The 21,947-nt window shown below is 50.6% G+C and overlaps 2 protein-coding genes across 3 annotated transcripts; both read right to left on the bottom strand.

Annotated features, from left to right (window-relative positions):
- Positions 1-349: 349 nt before the first annotated feature.
- Positions 350-5,564, bottom strand: C1QTNF6 (C1q and tumor necrosis factor related protein 6). The gene is made up of 3 exons (XM_017823495.1): positions 5,391-5,564; positions 4,256-4,493; positions 350-2,874 (listed from the first exon to the last, which is right to left on the bottom strand). Exons 2-3 carry the CDS (start codon positions 4,485-4,487, stop codon positions 2,327-2,329), a joined length of 780 nt encoding a protein of 259 aa, XP_017678984.1. The 5' UTR covers positions 4,488-4,493; positions 5,391-5,564; the 3' UTR covers positions 350-2,326.
- Positions 5,565-15,712: 10,148 nt separating this feature from the next.
- Positions 15,713-21,047, bottom strand: SSTR3 (somatostatin receptor 3). Of its 2 annotated transcripts, XM_017823301.1 has the most exons (3): positions 20,931-21,047; positions 18,636-18,803; positions 15,713-17,820 (listed from the first exon to the last, which is right to left on the bottom strand). In XM_017823301.1, the coding sequence occupies exon 3, from the start codon at positions 17,763-17,765 to the stop codon at positions 16,560-16,562; it is 1,206 nt and encodes a 401-aa protein (XP_017678790.1). In that variant the 5' UTR covers positions 17,766-17,820; positions 18,636-18,803; positions 20,931-21,047; the 3' UTR covers positions 15,713-16,559. The 2 variants fall into 2 exon arrangements, with proteins under 2 accessions (XP_017678790.1, XP_017678789.1); XM_017823300.1 differs by lacking the exon at positions 18,636-18,803.
- Between the last annotated feature and the right edge of the window lie 900 nt (positions 21,048-21,947).

Raw genomic sequence — 21,947 nt, 5'->3', positions numbered from 1 at the left:
TACTACACCTTCCAGAAAGCACCCAATACTCCTGAAATCTGATTTAGCACCAAGGGAATGCTGTCTTATTTAGCACCAAGAAGCCTGTTAAACACACCCTTTGGTCCCCCTGCCCTCCTCTCTCATGTGCATCAGGCACCATCTGGCTGCTCATGGGTAGCACATGAGACCTGTTACCAGCATTCAATCACCAAATAGAAAAAGGAGGAAGAATGAAGCTTGTTTCTGGAGATATTCAGTGTTAGAGAGAATTTCTTCGCTTCAGGGAGGTGTGGGGCTCAATACACTGTAAAGAGACAATATCTCATTTGCAGCCTGTTGAGGAAGAGAGAAAGAAATTCGGTCCTCTGTGCTGTCTGAAATCCTCTCTCTGAGCAATTTCACACGCTTGGCCTGCTAAGGTAGGGGAAGAAACTCACAGTCTCCTTTAGTTCCCATGATCCCATAATCAATGTTTCTCTGTGAAAAAAACAGGCTTGCCTCAGAGAAACCTTGTTTTTATACCCATTGCCTCATTGACAGTGGTGGGTAGGATCCACAGCAGAAAGTTCCTGAAACTCGTTAGAGTCTGTACAGCTTCCTTAGCAAAGAAGGGAGGGTAAGTAAACAGGACAAGAGAGAAAATGTCCTGCAATTTTCTCAAGTTCATTTTTAATATTTGGCCTGAGTCCCTGTTGCTTTGCCATCTCCAGCTGAGTGTACCAGACCTAGTCCTGTATAATGATGCACATCTCCTATGGGAGAGCTCTGGTAGTCCCAGGTGCTATAGGCAAAGATCGTGGTTAATCAAGAGACTTTAGAAGCTAGGTAAATCAGAAGATTTCATTATCAGTGATGGGCAGAAGAGAAATACAGTTTCTCCTGCTTGTCCTGCCCTGATACTCAAAAAAGAGACAACTCTTGGGAGTTTATGGAAGCATTACAACATGTGGAAGTAGGTTTCCTAAAGTGCTGAGCCAGCCTCACCTGCTCCCAACAAGACTGTAGCATACCCCATAGAGGGATGCAAGTGAGAGCAGTGTGAGACGAGTATAAATAGTAATAGAAAACCCAACCACTGACATTCCTTTCTCACTGCAACATCTCCAACCTGACAAGAAGAGCGAGGGTTTGTTTAGTCACATGCTTTTCTAAGTTGCTCTGATGAGATTGCCAGAAAAGGGCACAGAGCATAAGGCAGGGAAGCTTTTAACCCTGGGGTGAGGTGCTGTAGTCTCACCTCTATCTCTTTTCCATCACAGAGGCAAAGAGGTGGCAGTCTGTCCAGGTTTGGAATTGATTTAACTGCAATTGCCCCTCCAGACCTCAAGTCTTTCAGGTCCTGAAACAGCAGTCCTTGAATACCAGTGTGGGAGAACCACCTTCGGGAGGACAACGAAATGGCACCTCTGCCAAAGAAGAGAGCAGATTCTAGTTCACTATCTGGCCTAGCTTTCCACAGCTGGGGAGCCAAGATTGAGTAGCACACCAGGGGAGGTGTGGGAGGGAGGTTTTCGAGGGTTGTCTCTCTCTCTCTCTCTCTTTCTCTCTCCTTCTTTACTTGTGATCTGTAGTGGTAATGGAATGGTGGGCTCTACTGATTCAACAGCAGATGCGCATAAAGGGTCTGGCCAAGTGTCTGGCCCTTTATCTCTTCAAAGAGCTAGAGCTGGCACAGAGGAGGACAATCCCACCAGGCCTAGATTTGACAGCCAACCCGGACTCTGTGACACAGAAGGGTGTCTAAGGATAGCCAGTGACACACTTCAGAAGGCCAACAGTTCCCTTTTTGGAAAGACACTATCCTCTCTTACTGGTCCTACAACTTTCTTGTGCTACAGGAGACCATCAGACCCCAGTCCGCTCTCCGGACTACAGGTGTCAGAGGTGACATTAAGACTATGTTTCAGGCTGCAAAACTGGTATGTCTAGTTGGGAAAGAGAGGAGCCAAGATGTACATGGGCAGTGGGGACTTTCTAGGCCTTTCTACAGGAGTCCTTTGTGAATGAAGCCCCAAAGAGGGACACATCCTCAGGAGCAGCATTTTAGCTTTCTTCTTGCTCTAGGACTCCAAATTCCAGAGGCAACTTGCTGGCAGATTGGGAAGAAGCCAATAACCTAAGCTGGTTTAGGAGGTAAGGTGTGAGAGATGGCACAGACACAAGTCTGGCTACAAGAGGGCATGAGGTGGGAGCTGGTGTGGCAAGTTTCACACTCAGTGCCTGAGACTTGACAGGCTCATTTCCAAGTGATTTGCAGTGTTTGTGGGCAGTAAAGAGAGAGAGAGAGAGAGAGAGAGAGAAAGAAGGAAAAGGTCAAAGAGACCCCAAGGAAGAGGAGAGGCAGTTATTCAAGACTAGGCTTGACCAAGTACCCACTAAAGGTGATGTACACATCAACATCATCACTGTAAATGGCATTCTCCCGCTCCCGCTTGTAGAGCCTCACCCAGATCTCATCATTTTCCTGAAGCTCTAGCATGAGGCTCTGGCTTTGCATGATGCTGCGGTCACTGGGTTGGGCATACAAGATGACTGCCTCTTCTTCATTGTGCATGATGTGCATGTAGGTCTCCTTGAAGTTCCAGGTGTGGACATTGAGGCTGAAATAGTAAAGTCCACCTACTGAGCAGTAGAATTTGCCATTGAACATGTCAAAGTGGCTGTAGAGGTTGACAAAGACGGTGTCGAAGATCAGGACCTGGAAGCCCTCACTGCTGTGCAGAGCTTTCTTGCGACCGACGGAGAATGCAGCGTACTGATGCTTGCAGGGGTCTCCTGCTGTGCCCATCTGTCCTTTACTGCCTTTCTGGCCCTGGGCACCCCGCTCACCTCGTGGTCCTTCTTTGCCCCATTTCCCTGGCATTCCAGGCTCTCCCCGGTCTCCTTTCTCTCCTACAAGAGGAAGCAGAGGACACAATTCCTGTGTGATACCAGAAGGAGATCTGGAAGTGGTGGTGAGAAAGCCTAATGAGGAGGCAGAGAATTGCACAAGAATGGGGCAATGCCAGAAGAAGGAACAGTCCTGAGGGTCATGATATCATTGCTCTTCATGGGAAAGCAGCTAGCAGAGCTCTGGGTGTGACTGGAGTCTCTTCTTTTACGAGTCTCCTGCCCATCAAAGTGATATGGCCCTGCTGGAGGCACCAGGACCTGTCCCTAGGAGACTTCAGCCTGAGAGGGAGCTCAGCAGTGCAAAATACTACTGGGGCTCTTGACCTCTTCTTCCTCCCCCACACTCCTTTACTGCCATCAGAGATCCTACCCTCATACCCACCTCTCCTATGACCTAATTATCCACGTAAGATGCACACTTCTTTCTGTAGGCTGGAGAAGGGAAAGAAATGCTAACGCCTGTGGGGAAATATGACTAGAGATGGACAATGAGGTGGGTCAGAGGGAAAAGATCCAAGCTGGACTAGGCAGATGGAGCAGTGCAAGTTAGACGGCTGGTACTTTGACAATACTGGCATGCTTAGGGCATCCTATATAATTAATATTGCAGCTCTACCCTGGGGTGTGTGCACTGCCTGTCACACACTTTGCCAGGCATCAATACAGAGAGAGACCAGCACCAGAATGTACTTTGTGTATAGAGAGAAGAGATAGGGTCAGAGCAGCCTCCAGCAAAAGTGACAGCATCCCAAATTTGTGTCTTGTTGTTTTCCTTCTCTCCCTCCCCTGCATGTTATTGCAGGTCCTGCTACAACACCCCCACTCTAGGCCTCTATCTGCCCCGCACACCCTTCTGAATGTTGATGGATTGCAGTTATTTCCAGGCTGGGCAGTTAACCCAGAGGAACCACAGAGTTACAAGGAGTGAGTGGAGCAGCATCCAGCTGGGAACAGGCTTTTGCCCACAGCAAAGGCTAAAAGGGGAGCCCTGAAGGGAGGAGCTGATCTAAAATAGAGAGCCTTTTCCCGTTAGCCAAGCCAGCCACAGCAGGGTGGAATGAGCTGGGGGTCACTGCCAGTTTAGCCTGGAGGTGCTTGCAAATAGCTGCTGCCTCCCTTTGCCCTCCTCCATGTGACCCATGGATCTGGAGAAGGTTTCCCCACAACCTTTCTGAGTGAGGGATATGCACTGACTTCCTTCCCCCCAGACTACTCCTCATAACAGCACAAAACATCTAAACCCTGGGCACATATCCTCAAGGATGGCACCTGGCAGCCTGTTAGCATAACCAGCATGCCAGCAATCCAGTTGTCACCTCCAGTGCAGTGATGTCAGCCCCTGAGCAGGCCTTGGCATCCTGAGGCCAAAATGGACACTTACCCTTCAGTATGGTGATGTTGATATAGGGACGGACCTCTGGCATTGGGTATGGAAAGTGGTGGTGGCTGGGAGGGAGCGGTCGGGCATCTGTGGAAGAGTCCAGTGGGTCACAACAGCGCTTGCAAGCACCAGGGGCTGGTTCTTTGAGATTGGGTTCATCAGTGGGTGCCCCAAACACAACAAGAGGGAGAAGAAGGAAGGTCAGGGATGTGCGCAGGTAAATTATGTCCATGGTGACCTAGGAAGATATGAGGAAGTGCCAGAGTGAGGTATAAGAAGGGGAGGACACAAGGGATGGAACAGAGGTTACCACAAAACGTCTTTCTGTGGTTAGAGCCAGAGATGGGATGAAATAGCATTGTCCTGTGGAGGCAGTTTACATGCTTGTAGTGCCTGGATGTTCAAGGCTGCAATCTGAGCAGAAACCACGTGGCCCAAGAGGATGTCCCACGCCCTTCTGCCCAGGCCAGTGGAGATTAGGTGCTGACCCTGGAAGAAGACTTGATGCTGACTAGGCAAACCATTGGAGCCACTAAAAGATTCAGTCCCCAGGCTGGGATAGAGGAAGGAGACATAGAATCATGAAATCATTAAGGTTGAAAAACACCTCTAATATTATTTAGTCCAACCTCAACAGTCCTTTAGCAAAAGCATGCTGTGGTAGGCTGCTGAATCTGCAAGAAGGGCTGTAAAAAATTCTCCAACCCTCCAGTCACTGCACATCAACTTTTACGGGAATCTAATCCTACAACACCCATGTCCCAGAGTCTGACCCACATCTCTGGGCAGAGAGGTCTCTTCTGTGGGCTGGGAACTTAACTTCAGCCTCTCCTTTTTCCCACTCAATCCCACCCCTCTCTGTGCCTCGGCCCCCTCCCAACAATGCCCAGGGGATTCTCAGGCAAAGCCCAGCACCTTCCCAAGGGGACAGTTGGCTCCCCGAGTGCAGCCTTTGCAGGCAGACCAGAGGCGAGAGCTTCTTTGTTGCCGAGAGTGAAGGACGTGGAGCTGGGAGCAGGCAGCTTGCACAAAGTATGCTTACGAAAGATAGACACGCCAACAAGCTGAGAAAGCCCCTGCCCCAGCCTGTGCCCCCCATCCCGCTGCCTGCCCCCGGCGCAGCGCGGCAGCTCACCCCGGGGGCCGAGGGCTCCCCTCTCTGCTTTCTGGCCCCTGCTCGCCGGCTCCCCTCCGCCTGCGGGGCCGGCCCCCGGGCCCATGGCTTTAAGGAAGCCGGCTCTTGGCACAGGCACTGCTCAGCGCTGGCTGGGTGCGCAATCCGGGCTTGGACCGGCTCCCTCCCCTCTCCTCTCCCTCCTTCTCCCTCCCTGGCTTTGGGCGCTCTCCATCGCAAACCGGCTTGGGTTTCGGCGCCTTTTAACTCTTTCCTAGGTAGTGCCTTTTCCTTGTATGTGTTGTTGGGTTTGTTTCTTTTTCTCTGCCTTTTTGCTTCCAACCAGCACAACCCTGCTCAGCAAAATGCAGGCAACACAGATTTGCACCCTGTGCAAAGGGTGGGCAGGCAGCAGGGCAGTGTCCCACCTTTGGCATCTCAGGATGGGCAAGGTGAGGTGCATCCATGCAAGAGACACTCTCCTTCAGGCGGGAGGCTACAGGACCCTGCCTTCACTCCTGTGCACTAGTCCCTTGTCCCATGTATTAGCCCTTCACTTGGCTGGCCATGCTCTCTCCCCAGCTGTGCCTTTCCCACTGCTAGTCTCCAAACTTCATCTTTCATTCTCTCCCACATTTTTTTTTCTACACATCACTGTGGCCTCTTGCCCCAGGCATGATATTTGTAGTAGATGCATCTGCCAGCTGGGAGAGGCATCAGTATTTTCCCTCTCTGGTCATCCCCTCTGCCTGGGCAGAGCCCCAAGCCTTGCACTCCTGCTCGTGTCATCCCCTGGTCATGTCCCCTGCTTAGGTCCTGGGCTGAGCATTTTTGATGGGAGGGGTGTGCCTGACCTGAAGCATAGCCTGGCTGCTGGGAGGTGCTTGCCAGAAAAACTGGGGATCTGGAAGCAAACCCTGGATGTGACCTTTTGCCCCCAGCCTGGTGCCGAGCTGACGAGCTTGTGCTGTTGGGGTAAGTACAATGTGGCTGCACCAGAACTTGGGAACGAAGGGCATTTTGGAGGACAGAAGAGTGTAGGGTGGGACAGATAGGAGACTTTTCTCATGCTGCAGAATCTCTTAGGAAGAGAATTTGGGGATTCTATGCTGTAGTAAAACTGATCTGTAAATTTATACCCCCGTGTGTGTACATATGTATCTTTGGGAGGCAGAAGGAAGGATGGACAATAGCTCTCTTCTGCAGGGACCAGAAGTGCCAAGTCAGCACTGTGCCTCCCACAATTTCCAAGAGAAGCTGGAGAAGGCTCCAAGGTTTCTGAGGGGGAAAGGGTTCTGTGTGTGTCTACGTGTGCTTGGACTTTTTTTTCCTGTTTCCTTTCTCCCATTTGTTTGGTTTGGGAATGGGAGGCCCCGCTTCCCAGAGAGTGGCTGGCGTTTGGCAGGACCCCAGCACCACTGGAGAAGCAAGCGGAAAACTCTGGGAAAATATGTGCTGTGAGCTAGGGGGGGAAGGGAGGAAGGGGGGCTGGGAGGCCTGGAGATATTCTCAGGCTGCCTGTCAGCCTGGAGCTCAATGAACATGGAGTGGACATGCTTCCTAGCCAGGGCAAGAAAAGGACCAAAAAATTCACTCCAGCACTGACATGCAATGAAACCCACTGCAAGTTGCCCACATTTTCCTGTGCCTCAGTTTTCCCTTTTGGGAAATGAGAGGGGGGAAGGTTAGGTCAACACGTCTTGCTAATGGAGCCTTGCCAGCTGACAGAAGTGGGGGTTTGTGATCAGTTGTGTTGTCTTCTCCTGACTGCTGCTGGTGGGGATTTTGGCAGCTGACAGTACTATTAAAGGCAAATAAATTTTCTGGGGTGCATGAAAACTCAGAAACTGACACTGAAGACAGTTCCTCTCTATCCCAAAAAAGCTGCTGCAGTTCCTTACTTTCTCAGGTTTTCCTGCCTGGCTTATTTCCAAACATGACATTACCCATTTTTGCAGTTCTTGGCCCTGTGCCTGGCCTCCTCCACCTTTCCAAGGGGAACAGGTAGCAGGGAGTCCATTGTCCTCATTTCCGTCCCACATTTCCATCTGCATTCCTGAGTTGCTCACAGCCAAGCAGATGTTCTTCATGGGGGACCTCATCAGCTGGAGTCTTTGCCTGTGCCTCATCAGACTGCAAGAACAGCTCACAGTGGGCAGTGAACAGGACTTTGTCTCATCTGGGCTCAGTAGGGACTCACTGGTTGCCAGCAAACAAGGGCTTGCCCTAGTGGCATTGTCCAGCTGAGCAGAAGTTTACGCCAGTAAAGACACTTTTGCCTGGGTAATATTGCCCTGTTCTCTGAAGAGAACTGTCTGTACCAGCAATATTTTGCCAGGGCAGCCACATTTGCAGGAAGTTTTGAGAATTGTATCCAGTAAACCTGTGCCAGCCACACTTTTAAGTGTAATCCAAGTCTGAAGGGACACTGTGTGTCCAACAATCTTCCTTCTCCCTTGTCACACACTCTGCCTTGGAGGCAGCCCAGGGATGCACTGGTTGGATTGAACTGCAACAATCTCTGCTCAAAAGCAGCTGCTTCCTCCTTCTTCTACATTTCCTCCTTTGTCCTGTAACCCCTACCACACAGGCGAAGTAGGGGGACAAAACCTGACTCTCCTCCAGTGGCTGCATCCATCCTACTGAACCTCTCTGCCACAGGTATAGAAGGAAGGAAGTTGATGTTTTTCTCCCCTTTCTAGCCCCTGTGTACAGCTCAGCTCCTCTATGATACCTGTGGATCATCTGTCCTGTCTCACATAAACACACAAACACCCACACACTCACCCTTCGCAGCTCCTCCCTCGCCAAAACCTCCAGAGCAAAGGTATCATTCACATCAAGAGGCAGAGAAACAGCTCCTTCTCTTCCCCTTCCTGGCTGCTTCCCCTCCACCACAGCTGTCTTTCCTTTCCCTATTTTCCACTCCTCTGCCCCCACTCTCCAAGAGCACCGCAAACCGGGAGGGGAAGCAGAGGACCTCTTACCTACGCTCCCCTCCGGAGGGGTCCCGCGCTGAGTTATCTGTATCCTCAGCTGCTCCTGGTTAGCAGTGCGGGAGGGAGGGCAGGCAGGGCCCAGCTGACTCCAGCCAGATGCTCGCCAAGTGCTCTTATGTAATTACTGTCTTTTCCATCCTGCCTCCAAGGCCTTTGTGAGTGCCTCCCCTCCTGCTCTGGCCCGTGTCAGGCTTGGCTCTCCCTCCCTTCCTCCCGCCCTTCTTCCACCCACCCTGCACAGCATCATAATTTGCTCAGCTCAACAGCTGATCCCTTCTGGAAGCAAAGTTCAGGCTTTTGGCTACTGCTGTTGCTACCCTTGGAAGGAGAGCTCGTGTGTTTCAGGAGCTGGGAAGTGATGAGCAGCACGGCTCTGTACTCAGCTCCTCTCCATCGCAGCCCGACTGCTGCTGGGTACCTTCGCCTTGCACTTCCATAGTGCCTGCAAACACAGGGAGGGGGACATCTGAGACAAGGAAAGGTGGCAATGTGTTTTCATGCTTCAGTACTTTGTGATGCCCTCAGATTATCCTGTAACAGCAGCTGTCACTCTTCCATGCTGGGATCACTGATCACCTCTGGACAGGAAGCAGAGGAGGGTGGGAAGAATAGATGACCTTTAAAGGTCCCTTCAACCCCAAAATATTCTGTGGTACTATGATTAGACAAATCTTTTCCAGCTGGTGGACTACATGGCTGTGCACGAGGCTTGTGTAACAGCCAGCTCTTGTTACTCAAGAGCACCAATCCGGTAAAAATTTACTGGCTTAGAATACTTTCTACGTCTCTGAGGATGGGCAGGCCTATTGGATGTCAGCTGTATGGCTACATTCCTCTTGAAACTTCTGCCCATGTGGGGCCTGGATAAAGCAGGAATCACAGATGACACGTTCTCTGGCTTTATGCAGGCTTCTGCTGAGTTTGAGGGCACTTGTGCCAGCAGAGATTTCTGCTGTGGGCTGCTTGGCGGCCTGGACTGTCTCACACAGAGATCAAGGCCTGGCAAAGACTCTGCTTTTTTTCCTTTTTTTTTTTTTCACTGTGCATTGCTGAAATGCCACGTGGCTGAGGAGCAGCTGGAAGAGCCCTTCATCTGGACTCATCACTTGGGCAAAGCTGTTTCTAGACCTGGTAGTCTCTGTTAATGAGCATGAAAGCATGAGCTTGTCTCCCACCAGTGCCCCCACAGCCAGTTTGAGACACTGTGTGTCTGCCAGCCACAGCTGAGCAGTGTATCAGACAGTGGCTGACAAGCTGCATCAGTTGGAGATGTCTCACAGCTAAAGGTGTATCATCCTGGCTGCCCCTTTCCCCATCAGTAGCTTTTCCAGCTTGAGTGTCCCACTTCTTACCCCCGCCTTGTGACTCTGCCTGTTAGACCATCGAGACAAGAAACCATTGTGGTATTCACCCCAAACTTTGGCATACGACTACAAGGACTAACCCTACTGCAACCAGAAAGAATTTGCTGCCTTGTGAACATCTAGAGCCAGCAGTTTGGCTGGGTAGGAGATACCAAGTGACACTGCAGGCTGTTTGAACCAGTTCTTAAAAATAACCTTCAGCCAAGCCTACTGCCTTCTGCTTCTATGCATCTGAGTGCACCTGAATGCCTCCTCCTCCCATCCACTCCTGTGTAGGCCCAGAAGTATTTACTCCTGTGCTGTCATCTTCTGTACACACTCCTAGCCCTGCCCTGATCAATTATCGACAGCAGACCACTACTGGGGGCATAACGACTCTCATGAGGAGTGCTGAGAAAGGTGAATGGTGGTTAGGCAAGAAAACTTTCTTCAGTGGTACCCATGAGCTTTCTCACCAAAGAAGCAAACACTCTGTGGCAGGATGTTGGGGCAGTGGAGATGGAGTGGCGTAGGTGGACAGGTAGATGGGGAAAGAAGTTGGTGTTTAAGAGCTCACAGAAACTCTTGGATCTGTGACAGGTACTTTCCACTAAGGGAACCACACTGACTCCATAGAATCATAGAATCACAGGATTGCTTGGGTTGGAAGGGACCTTCAAGGTCATCTAATTCCAACTCCCCTGCATGGACAGGGACACTTTCCACTAGATTAAATTGATCAAAGCTCTATCCAGCCTGGCCTAGAACACTGCCAGGGATGGGGCAGCCACAACTTCTCTGGGCAACTTGTTCCAGTGCCTCACCATCCTCACATTTTCCTAATCTCTAATCTAAACCTACCCTCTTCCAGTTTAAACCCATTCCCCTTTGTCCCCTCACTACATGTCCTTGTGAAAAGTTCCTCTCCAGCTCTCCTGTAGGCTCCCTGTAGGTACTGGAAGGGGCTATACGGTCTCCCCAGAGCCTTTTCTTCTCTTAGCATGTTTTCATAGGAGAGGTGCTCCAGCCCTCTGATTTTCCTCATTGCTCTCCTCTGGATCCGATCCAAGAGGTCCACATCTTTCTTATGTTGGAGGCCCCAGGGCTGGACGCAGCACTTATAGGTGGGGTCTCACCAGAGAGGAGTAGAGGGGCAGGGTCACCTCCTTCGACCCGCTGGCCACGTTTCTTTTGGCGCAGCCCAGGATACGGCTGGCTCTCAGGGCTGCGAGCGCACACCTCTCGTGCTCGCACATGTCCCCCTCAACAGCGGGCGTTTGGCACGGAGGGGCTCCACCGCCGCTTGGTAGCACTGTCCTGAGCCTGGTCCTGACACCAGCTACCAGGGCAAGAGTCCTGCCGCGTTCTCCGTCTCCCTGCATCTGCGTCCCCCTCCGTCCCCCTCCGGGCACGGACACCCCTCTGCAGGACGCACCGCGCAGCGCTCTCGTCCCCGCCTGCTCCCGCCCGCCCGCTCGGCACCACCCCCGCCCCTCCCGTCCGTCTGAGGTCCCGGCCGCGGGTGTCCCGAGTCCCCGACGGCAGGCGGGACCGGAATGGCCACTCGCGTTCCTCCCGCCCGCAGCTTCGCGGCCGCTCCGGTTGGTGGTTCCGCGGTGGTTCCAGGGAGCCGCGGTGGGGGCACAGCCCGCGGAGGCTCAGTTTGTCGGTCAAGGCAGCCGTATTTCCGTGCCCCGCGGCCTTGTTTGTCATGTAGGGAAGGCTGCGTGCTGCAGCCCAGGCACGTGTCTTTGGCTGGCGGCACTGACGTACTGGGAATGCGTGTGTGCCTGTTTGTGCGTGACGTGGTGAGTGTGAGATCTTCGTGAGCCGGCTGCGGTGTGCGTGGCGTTTGCATATTTTATGCTTGGGAAGGCAAAAACCAGCAATTTTTCATGAGCAAATATTTGCATATTTTCCACTCGTTCGAGCAGATAAAGCATTTCAATTCTCTGTTGGACCCTCAGGAGAGCCAGGAGCATCTTCTCTTCAAAGGTGTTTCCATTTCTTCTATCTCCCCATCTCTACAGGCTACCCTATTCCAACAACGGATTAACTGCTTCCTGCCCCCTCCACCCCCTTGTTCCGTATCCGTGTAGAACAGCTGAATCAGAATGTGGCCTGGACCGTTTTGCTGTTGCCTGATCCGAGCTGCTGTGATTCCCTGCTGATGACAAATACAGTGGCTCCCTAACAACAGCTCCAAATGACGTAAGCGTGGGCTGTGTTGGTAACAGCCTGGAATGCACCCTCACTTCTCCACACTGAAGCCCCTCAGCCATCACCTTTCACTGCCCTTCCAGATTCTCTCCTGAAGATCCATCGCAGAGCAGAAGGGTCACACTAAGTGGGTCCAAAGCTGCCGCGGACCACCATTGTGTACTTGGGTTTGCAGGTATGGTGGGTGTGGGGAGAAGGTCATTTGGAAGGTCCAGATGTCATCTCCCAGTTTGAGCCCGTGCCTGGGCTATGTGCATTAAGGTGCGTGTGCTGCATTCTTGGCATTCATGCTTAGGCCAAGAGACATGTGCATGTCTGGATATGTGTGCGTCTGTGCGGGTGGCCACATGTGGTCTCATACATACATCTATATGCCCTTGAATCAGTGTACCCACAGAACACGAATATGTACGTATATTTATACACATTCACACAGTTGCAGGTAGCCGCACATACAGGCATGCAATCACGTAAACACATTTGTATGCACGCATGCACAACAGATAGGAATGCCTCTCTGTATCTGCTCTTGTGCACTCTGACGTGTGCATGCGAACTCTGAGCAGCTGACACAACACGTTCCCTGTGTCTCTAACCCCCCATTTATGATCACACGTTTACTGGGAGGAGGCACTGCACAATGCTGCTGAAATCATTGCGGCCCTTTCTGGTCTTGCAGCTCCGATCGCTACGTGACAAGAATAAAATCTTTTGTGCAACACAGGGCTTGATGGAGCCCTTATCTCTGTGTCTCTGCACTCAGAATAGTAAACTCCATTTCCATATCTGACTGGAAAAAATCCCCCTGAACATGTCCAGAATTTCACTTAGCCACTGCGCATGGTCCCTGTGGCCTCTGGGTTGCCTGGAGTCAACTGCACCATCATTAAGGAGAGAGAGGGATCACAGAGGCAGTCAGATTAATGCTATTACTACAGGAAAAGCTGGGGATTCACCAACAGGGAGACAGAGATGAGGAGAGAGCAGGGGTCAGACAGCAGCAGGGTACTGTCCATCATTCCAAACGCCTGTTCCTATGAAAAACAGCCTTTTAATCAGTGGTGATATTTTGCAGAATTTTGTAGCATTTGTTTTCTCCTCATGAATTTTGGACAAAAAAGCCCCTTTTTTTTTCCCCTCCTCCAGTCTTATTTTCTGTTCATCTTCATTTTTTTTCAGCAATTTGTCACTGCAAAATAGGATGCAGCATAGGGGGGCGAAGAAAACACAAGACAGAAAAATATGATGCTTGTTTCTTTTCTTTTAAACTCCTATTTAAACCTCAGGTTTTTTTGCAGGACTCCCTGGAACGTATCTTGTTTTCCCCAGCAGGCTCCCCTGCAGAGCTGCCTTGGTGGGGGCTCGGATTCTGTGTATCAAAATAATGTCTCCTTGGCACATTTGCTTGGTGCTGGCATTGCAGTGCTTGGGCTCTAAGGGATGTCAGTATTTTAAGAAGCCAACCAGTCGATGGAGTTTCTTGAATGGTGATTTACAGCAGATGGAGCTGCAAAGGCGTGTGAAATGAAGTCTCATCCTGATTTGGCGAAGGAGACTGTCTCTGTTAAGTGTGTTGGCAGCTGGGGAACTCCCCCATCTCCCCACAGCAGCTGGATAGCTACTCCACGAATAAGGAAACCCACCCTTTATCTGCCCTCCACCCACCTGAGCTGCCTCCTACAAGGTCCTCAGTCACTGTCACATGCCTTCTTCAATGCCTAGTGATCACAGTGCTACAAGCTCCCCAGATAATACCATTTTTCCTCTATCCTACAGGGATTGCTGTGCCAGTGGAGTCCAGCATTCGCCTTGCTCTGCTCCTCATTGCAAGAGGAGCAACACAGATCCCTGTTTAAAGTTCTGTGTTGTCCATCTGTCTGACCACTTGGTAGTCAGACCTTTTACTCTTCCTGCTGCTTGTTGCCCCTTACAGAGGCAGAAGCTTTGGCAGTCCATCCTCAGTCTGCTAGGATTGCTTGATTGTGCTTCATCCAATAGATGTTGCGGAAGCTCCCCAAGAAAATAAAACAGAGGCTTTTTTTAGTTCAACAGATTGTATCCCACGCCCATGAATAGTTTGGCTGCCTTTCTCACTGGGGCCCACAGTGTGGGAACCTGATGCATGGATGGAAGGAGAAGGAGATGTAAAAAGGTAGCAGAGGATAGAATCTGGCTACCAAGCACTTTTTTTTCCCTGTGAGTTGAGCCCGCACTCCTGGGTGATGGCCCATGCTCAGGGGGCAAGTAGCACTTTGTAAGAGGAGCTAAGCAATTGCTGTATGGTATCACTGGTAGCTCAGCTACTCAGGCTGAGCCTGCAGGCATGAACAGCTTGGTTTTCCAGGCTTAAAGAGGAAACATGAGGATGTAGGTTTCCTCCTTTCTCGTGGAGGTGATGGCAGTACCCGTGGCTGAGCGCACAGCTGAATGTCTTTGGTTGTGTTTGCAGTCCCTTCTCTGCCTTCCTGAGCTAACATGGCTAGGAGATGTCTCTTCTCCTCATGCCCTGTGACAGTCCTTTCCTGAACTCAGGTGCCCCGCACTGCAGTTCCTCTAGTGCCTGCCAGGCCTTCACTTCTCACATTGCCTTTATGTGACTTTGACTCCTGCTTCCTCATAAAGTGGTTCTGTTGCCACCATCCTCAGCTGCTGCAGCTTGTTCTGCTGCCCAGCCCAGGGCTTTTGGCTTCTGTCCAAGCACACCTGTTCCCATGCCACCCCTTCACTTCTCTTGCCTTCTCTCAAGTGACCCATGAGACAGCTTTCTATCACTCAGCCAACTCTCATAACTGACTCTCCATAGACTACCTCCTCCAACATCTCCTGACCTCAGGGAGACACGTCTCCTTCTGGTGCATGCCTCCTTCCCATTTCTCAAAATTATTTGTAGACAAAAGTGCCCAAATATAACCAAGGGCTCTGGTATGAGGACCATTTTGGTGGCTGTAGCTTAGCAATAGTATTCATGGAGAAGTTAAAGGTGTGGGAGGAATGAAGCCAAAGCAAAGAAGGAGACCTTCATCCCACCCACCCTTGTACATTGCTGCTGTTCTAACCTACATGTTCACATGGACCCACTACAGCTTCCCTCCAACAACCAATGCACAGGAGCAAGCACTGGTCCAACTCAACACACATATTCTCACACTCTTACCCAAGCATTCACATGTGCACACACATTTCCATAAATACTTGCATGCCTGCAAAACTATACCTGCACTGAAACATTCCACAATTACATTAACACATTCCCCCATCTGTGTTTGTATACACTTATACACATGCACACCCCTTTATGTATGCCTGTACACATTTACCTACACCACACAGATTAGCATCAGTGCCCAACCCACACACATCTCCCACCAGTCTGACTCCTCTGTCTCCCATCCTCTGCAGCCATTCTCAGACATGTACAGTCCAGGGAATAAACTTTTGCATACGACAATCTTTGTGCACATGCAAACACATGAACATCATTTCTTCACCATCCTGAACTAAATACCATTTCCCACAAGATGAATCAGTTCCTAGTATTGCCCAGACTCTCTGCAACCATAGCTCTTACACACTGGAGATCCCCTGACCTCCCTCTGCTTCCTGCCCTCTCCTGTACTGATAGATGCCTTGATCTCTTGTATCAGCCAAACAGTACTCCATACAGAGATCAACTCAACCCAAAGACAATGTATATTCTCAGGAGGGCCAAATCTGTAGCACCCCCCTCCCCTAAACACACAGAACGATTCTGTCCTGTTGGCCTTTTATGTCCAAAGGCTTTTTTTTTTATTTACAGTGAGGCTTAGGGAGAGGAAAAGGGAAAGGGCATTTCAGCTTGTAAGAAACACTGCCTCTGATTCATGTCGCATTGTCTTTTTCTCTACCTTTGTTACACCTCCCACCGGGGTGCAGAGGCAGCAGGAAAACCCTGAAGAATGTGAGATGCAAGAAAGAAATGTTCAATTTTTTTCTCCCAGGTAAGTCCCATCAGCCTGCCCAGAGTCCATGAGAGCCTTAAAAAGAAAGAGGAGGTTTTGAGCAATTAGTAGTCTCCAGCCATGACCAGCATGGGCAGGAAATCTGTCCCCAAGGCATTTTTAAGAGCTAGAGAGGGGTCAGCCATGCATGCAACTGGCTGGTATGTCTTTGCTGCAGACATTTTTTCTCCCTGTTTGTCTTTCAGGGTAAACCACTTCTTGTGTTTGTAAGGAGGATAATCAAGGATACTACACTGGGATGCCTACGTGTAGTATATGCCATTTGGGAACTTCCTTGACATGCTACAATCAGATGGCAGCTGATGCCCTCCACAGCTGAGTCATTTAAGGACAGATCATGCAATCTAGGGCTGATCTTGCTCTCTCTGTATTGTCAGTGCCCAGCACCTCTTCAGCTCCCCCTGGATGCAGTCCATTCTTTACCCAGTACCACATAAACCTCAGGTGTCTTTTCCAAAGCCAAGAAAAATGTCTTGCTTTTTCTACAAGTTCATGGAGCCCTCTTCATCTTTAAACAGACTCTTGGACTTTAATATGCCTTTGTCTCCCATTGCCTTTGAGGTTGAAAAGCAGATAAGGTGAAGGGGACCTCATATTCCAATGTCTCTTTCCCCTACACCATCCCTTTCATCACAAATAACTGACATGCAACTTGTTGCTCTTTTCACATCCCACAGGCTGCTCAGGGAGTGGTTTTTGCTCATTGCTCTCTCCTTCTTCACCACTTAGAGGGCGCTCCTGCCTGCCATTTCCATTCTGGGTGATCTTGCTGATCTCGCCCTCTTCCCCTTCATCATCGATCTTCTCTGGGGGGCCTGCTGGCACCTCCTGGCTCTGGACTCGGCGGGATGGCCTGAAGATGGCCCTCTGGAAGCCCTGCTTGAAGCGGTAGGAGAGGAAGCCATAGATGATAGGATTGGCACAGCTATTGGCATACGGTAGCACCACCACAAGGAAGTAGACACCAAAGAGGGACGGCTCCTCTGGCAGTGGGCAAACAACATTGATTATGTTGAGGACATAGAAGGGGAGCCAGCAAAGGACGAAGACAGCCACAACAGTCACCACCATGCGGGTCACTCTGCGCTCTGAAAGCTTGTGCTTGGAGGACAGAGCCCTCACCCGCCTGCCAGAGGAACGAACCTTCACAACAATCAGAAGATAGCAGAGACAAATCACCAGCAGTGGTCCAAAGAAGCCCAGCGTAGCAGTGTAGATGATGAAGCCAGCTCTCCACACCGAGGCTGGCTCTGGCCACTGGATGTGGCACGTACTCATCCCTAAAGGGACGTCTGAGAAGACAACCACGGGCAGCACCACTATTGAAGACAGCACCCACACCGTTGCACTCACAGCCTTGGCCACTCGTGCTGTCCGCCATTTGGAGGACTTCCCTGGGTGGACCACTGCCAAGTAGCGATCAACACTCATCACCGTCAGGCAGAAGATGCTGGTGAACTGGTTGATGGCATCCACGGCCATCACCAGGCGGCACATGAAAGAACCAAACGGCCAGTAGGAGAGGGCATTTTGCGCAGCCAGGAATGGCAGGCCCAGCATGAAGAGCTCATCAGCTAGGGCCAGGTTCAGGATGTAGACGTTGGTCACCGACTCACTCACAGAGTGCCGCAGGACCACATAAATGACCAGAGAATTTCCAGCCAGCCCCACCACACAGACAATGAGGTAGACCACAGGGATGAGGACACCGCTGACAACTACACCAGGGCTGACAGTGGTGGAGCTGTTGGGGGTGGTGAAGCCTTCCCAGCTGCTAGAGGCATTCCCCTCCTCCGACACTGCCGGTGTGGGGAGGCTGAAAGCAGAAGTGTTCATAGCAGAGGCAGAGAAGAGGGCAGGGGGCAGTGTCCTCGCAGGATCAGTTAGCAATCTGGAAATGAGAGGGGGAGAAAAAAACACATTGATACTGGGGACATGACAGCTGAACAAGCCACAGATAAAATCACTACATTAACTGTGTTTTAGATATGGGCAGGCATGGGAAGTCAAGGTGAGTTTGTGGATGCTGGCAGCCACTGGAAAATCTAGGACAATATCAAACCCATCTAGTCCTGTGAGGCACAGTGGGCATGGAGGGTCAAACAATGATATGGCTCAATGTGAGCCAATGGATTGTCTCTCCTACGGAAAGATCCTCTAGGGAAATAACAACAGACTAGGATAAGAGCAAGGAAATTTCTCATTTTCTGCTAATAGCTCCAATAGTGAGGACATGGTCACCAGAGGCCTGATTCTCATTTATGAGTGGCAGGTACCTTAGAAACCAAAGAGGGAAAAGCATCCAGTAACAAAGCCATTCCAGTTCTGACTCCCCCATTCTCTGAGTATTCTCTTGCTTTCTGAAACTCTGTTTGGACTGGCCAGTTTATTGTTGGCTCTACCAGCAGAAGCAAAAGCACCTTCACTCTCAGTAGAGGCTGAAGTCAGCACCTGAGCTGGAGGGTAGCTGTTTTGTGTTATGGCAGTTTGAGAGCAAAGGAAGAGCCAGATTATTTTGAGTATACTAAGAGGGATCAGTCCAGGTCTCTCTTTATCTCTCTCTGATTTTCTGCCTTATTGTCTCTCCCTCTCTCTCTCTCATTCTCTCTCTCTCTCTCTCTCTCTCTCTCTCTCAATCTCCCTGCCTCTCTGTTTCCTTCTGTACCCTGTGACACACTGCTAATGACAGAGGCCCTGCCTGCCCACCTGTTTGCAACACCAAAGCAGCGTCCCAGCCCTCCTAATCTGAGGTGCCCAATTGCCCATCACGTCAGGGTTTGGCATGGAAACAGTGCTCGGCTCACTTAGAGAGAGAGCCTTGAGCAAACAAGTTCTCCATTCACCATGAGGTCGCTGCTGACACTGGGTGAGAAGCTGCAGGGAGAGAAGAGACAGTTAAGGGACAGACGTGCCTTTTGTGAGGGCTCCAGATATGTGAAATAGAGAGCCCAGCACATACTACAGACCAGAGATACCCTGGCAAACCTTATGAAGGGGAGATTTGTGATGCTTTCAGAATCAGTCTAGCTCTGGTAAAATCTTCTGGAGGTGTAGACTGACAGGGTCATCCTCCTGATGAATTAACTTGTTGGAAGGGAGGATGACTTAGTAGTAGGGAACAAGGACCCTGAGGTTCACCTTTACACATCTAAACAAATCTCCTAGGACTCTGAAGCTCTTTTTCTATTGAAATTAAAACTGGGAATCTCAAAGGAAAGGAATCCCAATCTTAACTACTTTCAGGAGGCCAGAAACACTCCAAAGACTATTCTCCCAAATGTGTTGGCATCACAACTTCCTTCACAAATGTCTTAATATTACAGCTTTTATTCTATTTTTTTGTAGATGTCATACCAAGTTCTGGAAACACTGGGGTAGACCTGAGCTTTAGATGGATTCATTGGATATCAGACAAGCAAACCCAACAAACTCCACAGATGTATCCAATCTTATACTGAAGGAACCTCATCTGGTAGGCCCCATAAAAACACAGTTGGGCAACTATGTCTTAAGGCCATTTCTACAGGCTATTGCATGAATGTTTCCTGCTTTGAAGCATTTGAGCTTTGGAGGACTGGAATTGTTTAAATTTTCTTTATTTGCAGGTGCCTTGGGCTGTGACACACTGTCCTGATAGAAGCCCATCTACTGGGGTCCTGCAGCACTGGATTGTCCCACACATCATGAGTGGCTGTAATGAATGGGCAGAGTAGAAAGTGGTTTGAAACTCTAATCTGAGGAGTCTTTCCTCTGATATTTTTTCCAATGCTGTTCTAATGACACAAATCACTTGTTGGAGGAAAAAGGAGGGCAATGGCTGCTCTAGGTACAAAGATCCCTGAAAAGGCTGGCAGAGGCCAGAACAGTATGTTCATAAAAAGATGATCTTCTAAAAGGTGAGGATGTAGTTAGGAATTCCTTTGGATGTTCCTCCTGCATGCAAATGAATTAAAAAAAAAAAAAGCCAAACATTTGAAAAGAGAGCCCTCCAAATACCAAATGGGGATAAAGATTCTGATGCTGGGGCTGAAGAGCATTTGGAGAAGTATCTGGGGTCCAGACCTCAAAGCTTGTTGTTCAGGCTGTGGTTTAGCAATACAGTAAACCCAGCTTCAGGGCCCCAGAAAACCTATCAAAAATGCTCGGGCATGCAGCAAACCCCATGGATTTTCAATAAACTCATTTTTCCTGCTCAGAGAGATGCAGTGAAGAAACTTTAAGCAGGTATGGTCTGTTTCTGCCGTTCTAACTTTGTTAAGTACTATGCACCAGCTCAAACACCATGTCATACATTCTGGATAGTTTGACAGACCAATCACTGGATACCAGTGCCTCATCTAGCTTGGATCTACTCTGCTGGCTGCTTTGGCAGCACATAGCATAGGTAGGAATTGGGGAGGAACCTTGGCCTCAGACTGATAGTGTTTTGGCATCCACTTGGAGTCTGTCCCTTTTGTGGACAGCACCTGTTGCAAGAGGCTTGGGATCTGCTAACAGGTGCTACCAGAATGTACCTGGCTCATGCAGCCGGAGAGCAGAAGGAAGGCAGAGAGGTAGGAAGAGATGGAAAATTGGTGCTATTGCTTTCTTTAGAAAAACAAATAAATTATATATATATCATATATATATATATCTATATATATATCTGCATTGAATGAAAGGAGGAGGTGGATGCTCAGAGCTGAGCCTCGAGCTGGTTACAATACATGAATAGAAGCTGGGAGGGACCACAGAGACCAATAACCTGCAGCCCCTCTTGTCCTCCTCCCCACCTGTCCCCCCCGGTTTCCCATGGCCCTGCTCCAGCTCAGGACTCCGCCGTCTCACCTTGAGGCTGAGCTGTCTGGTACGGACCAGGATGGACTGGCAGAGTTGGAGGGTGGGGAGCCGGGGGGGGAGGTCGGCAGGTTTCCTTCTCTGGGACTGCAGAGTTAACTTCTGCATGGACTCACGCCCACGGGTGTCATCTGGGAAACGCGGGCAGAGCCGCCGGGTACTTACATGTCGTCGGGATGTACATTTTCCTCTGCTTCACCGGGAGAATCCGTGTCATGTTTTCCCCTTCCCCTTTCTTAAGAGCGGTAGAGCAGAGCGGTCCCGGAGGCAACGCGCCCACTTGTGCTCTACCGGAGACGCGAGTCCTTCTTCCCGCACTTGCCCATCGCCCACTCCGTGGCTGGCGTGGGAGCGGGGCCCACGGCCGTGCCCGCGGGCGGCCGGCCGGGGCTGCGCGGTCCCTCAGCCCCACGCCGGAGGGTCTGTCCCCCTCGCTGCCCCCGCCATCTGCGGGGCTCGGGCAGAGGGAGCGGAGCGGCGGCACCGGGGGACGGGTGCCGGCAGCCAATGGGCGCCACGCACGGAAACACCGGCAGGAGAAGGAGGAGAAGGAGGGGATGGACGACAGGGCAGGAGAACGAGGAGCGGGAGGAGACACCGGGATGGAGAATAGAAGGAGGAGAGAGAGGTGCAAGGAGAGGGGCAAAAGGATAGAGGAGCGTGGAAGACGGGGAGGATGAAGGAATGAGGAGTGCGGTAAAAGAAGCTGAAGACAGTGTAGGGGAGAGGGAGAGGAAGAAGAGGGATAGAGAGAGCAGCTATGTGGTGGGAGAGCGGTGTGCAGGAGGGGGTGACTCGACTCGGCTTCCCTAGGCAGGCACCCAGGAGACGGCCTCCCTGTTCCGAGGGTCGTGCAAGCAGGACACATGTTGCTCAGAGCTGCAGGGACACGGCAAAACCTTCTGGCTGGCAAGATGCTCAGAAATCGAGGTAGATGTTAAGCACACAAACCCTTGTCCCTTCTATTCTGCCCTATGAGCATCTCCAGATGGATGGAGATGAGGGCAGACAGCCAAATAGGGGGCTGTATGTTTCAACTCCTTCTCTTATCTGACTCCATGAACAATCTCTTGTCTTTTGCACTTTCATTGGGAAAATGCTCTAGTTCAACAGCCCTGAACTCTCCTACTAGATTTCATCTCTGCTGGAAATGTAGACCCAGAAGAAATGGGTCTAGGAAGG

The sequence above is a fragment of the Lepidothrix coronata genome, unplaced genomic scaffold (assembly GCF_001604755.1).
Source record: "Lepidothrix coronata isolate B3197 unplaced genomic scaffold, Lepidothrix_coronata-1.0 Scaffold102, whole genome shotgun sequence".
NCBI classification, from domain to species: domain Eukaryota; kingdom Metazoa; phylum Chordata; class Aves; order Passeriformes; family Pipridae; genus Lepidothrix; species Lepidothrix coronata.
Note: the sequence above shows the minus strand (reverse complement) of the source record. Positions and strands in the feature narration are given on the sequence as shown.

Bases quoted from the DNA above. Each gene is read 5' to 3' on its own strand.
- C1QTNF6 (XM_017823495.1), bottom strand. From the start codon at position 4,487: ATGGACATAATTTACCTGCGCACATCCCTGACCTTCCTTCTTCTCCCT. The intron at 2,875-4,255 runs GTAAGTGTCCAT...TTCCTCTTGTAG, and splicing joins CAACATCACCATACTGAAGG to GAGAGAAAGGAGACCGGGGA.
- SSTR3 (XM_017823301.1), bottom strand. From the start codon at position 17,765: ATGAACACTTCTGCTTTCAGCCTCCCCACACCGGCAGTGTCGGAGGAG.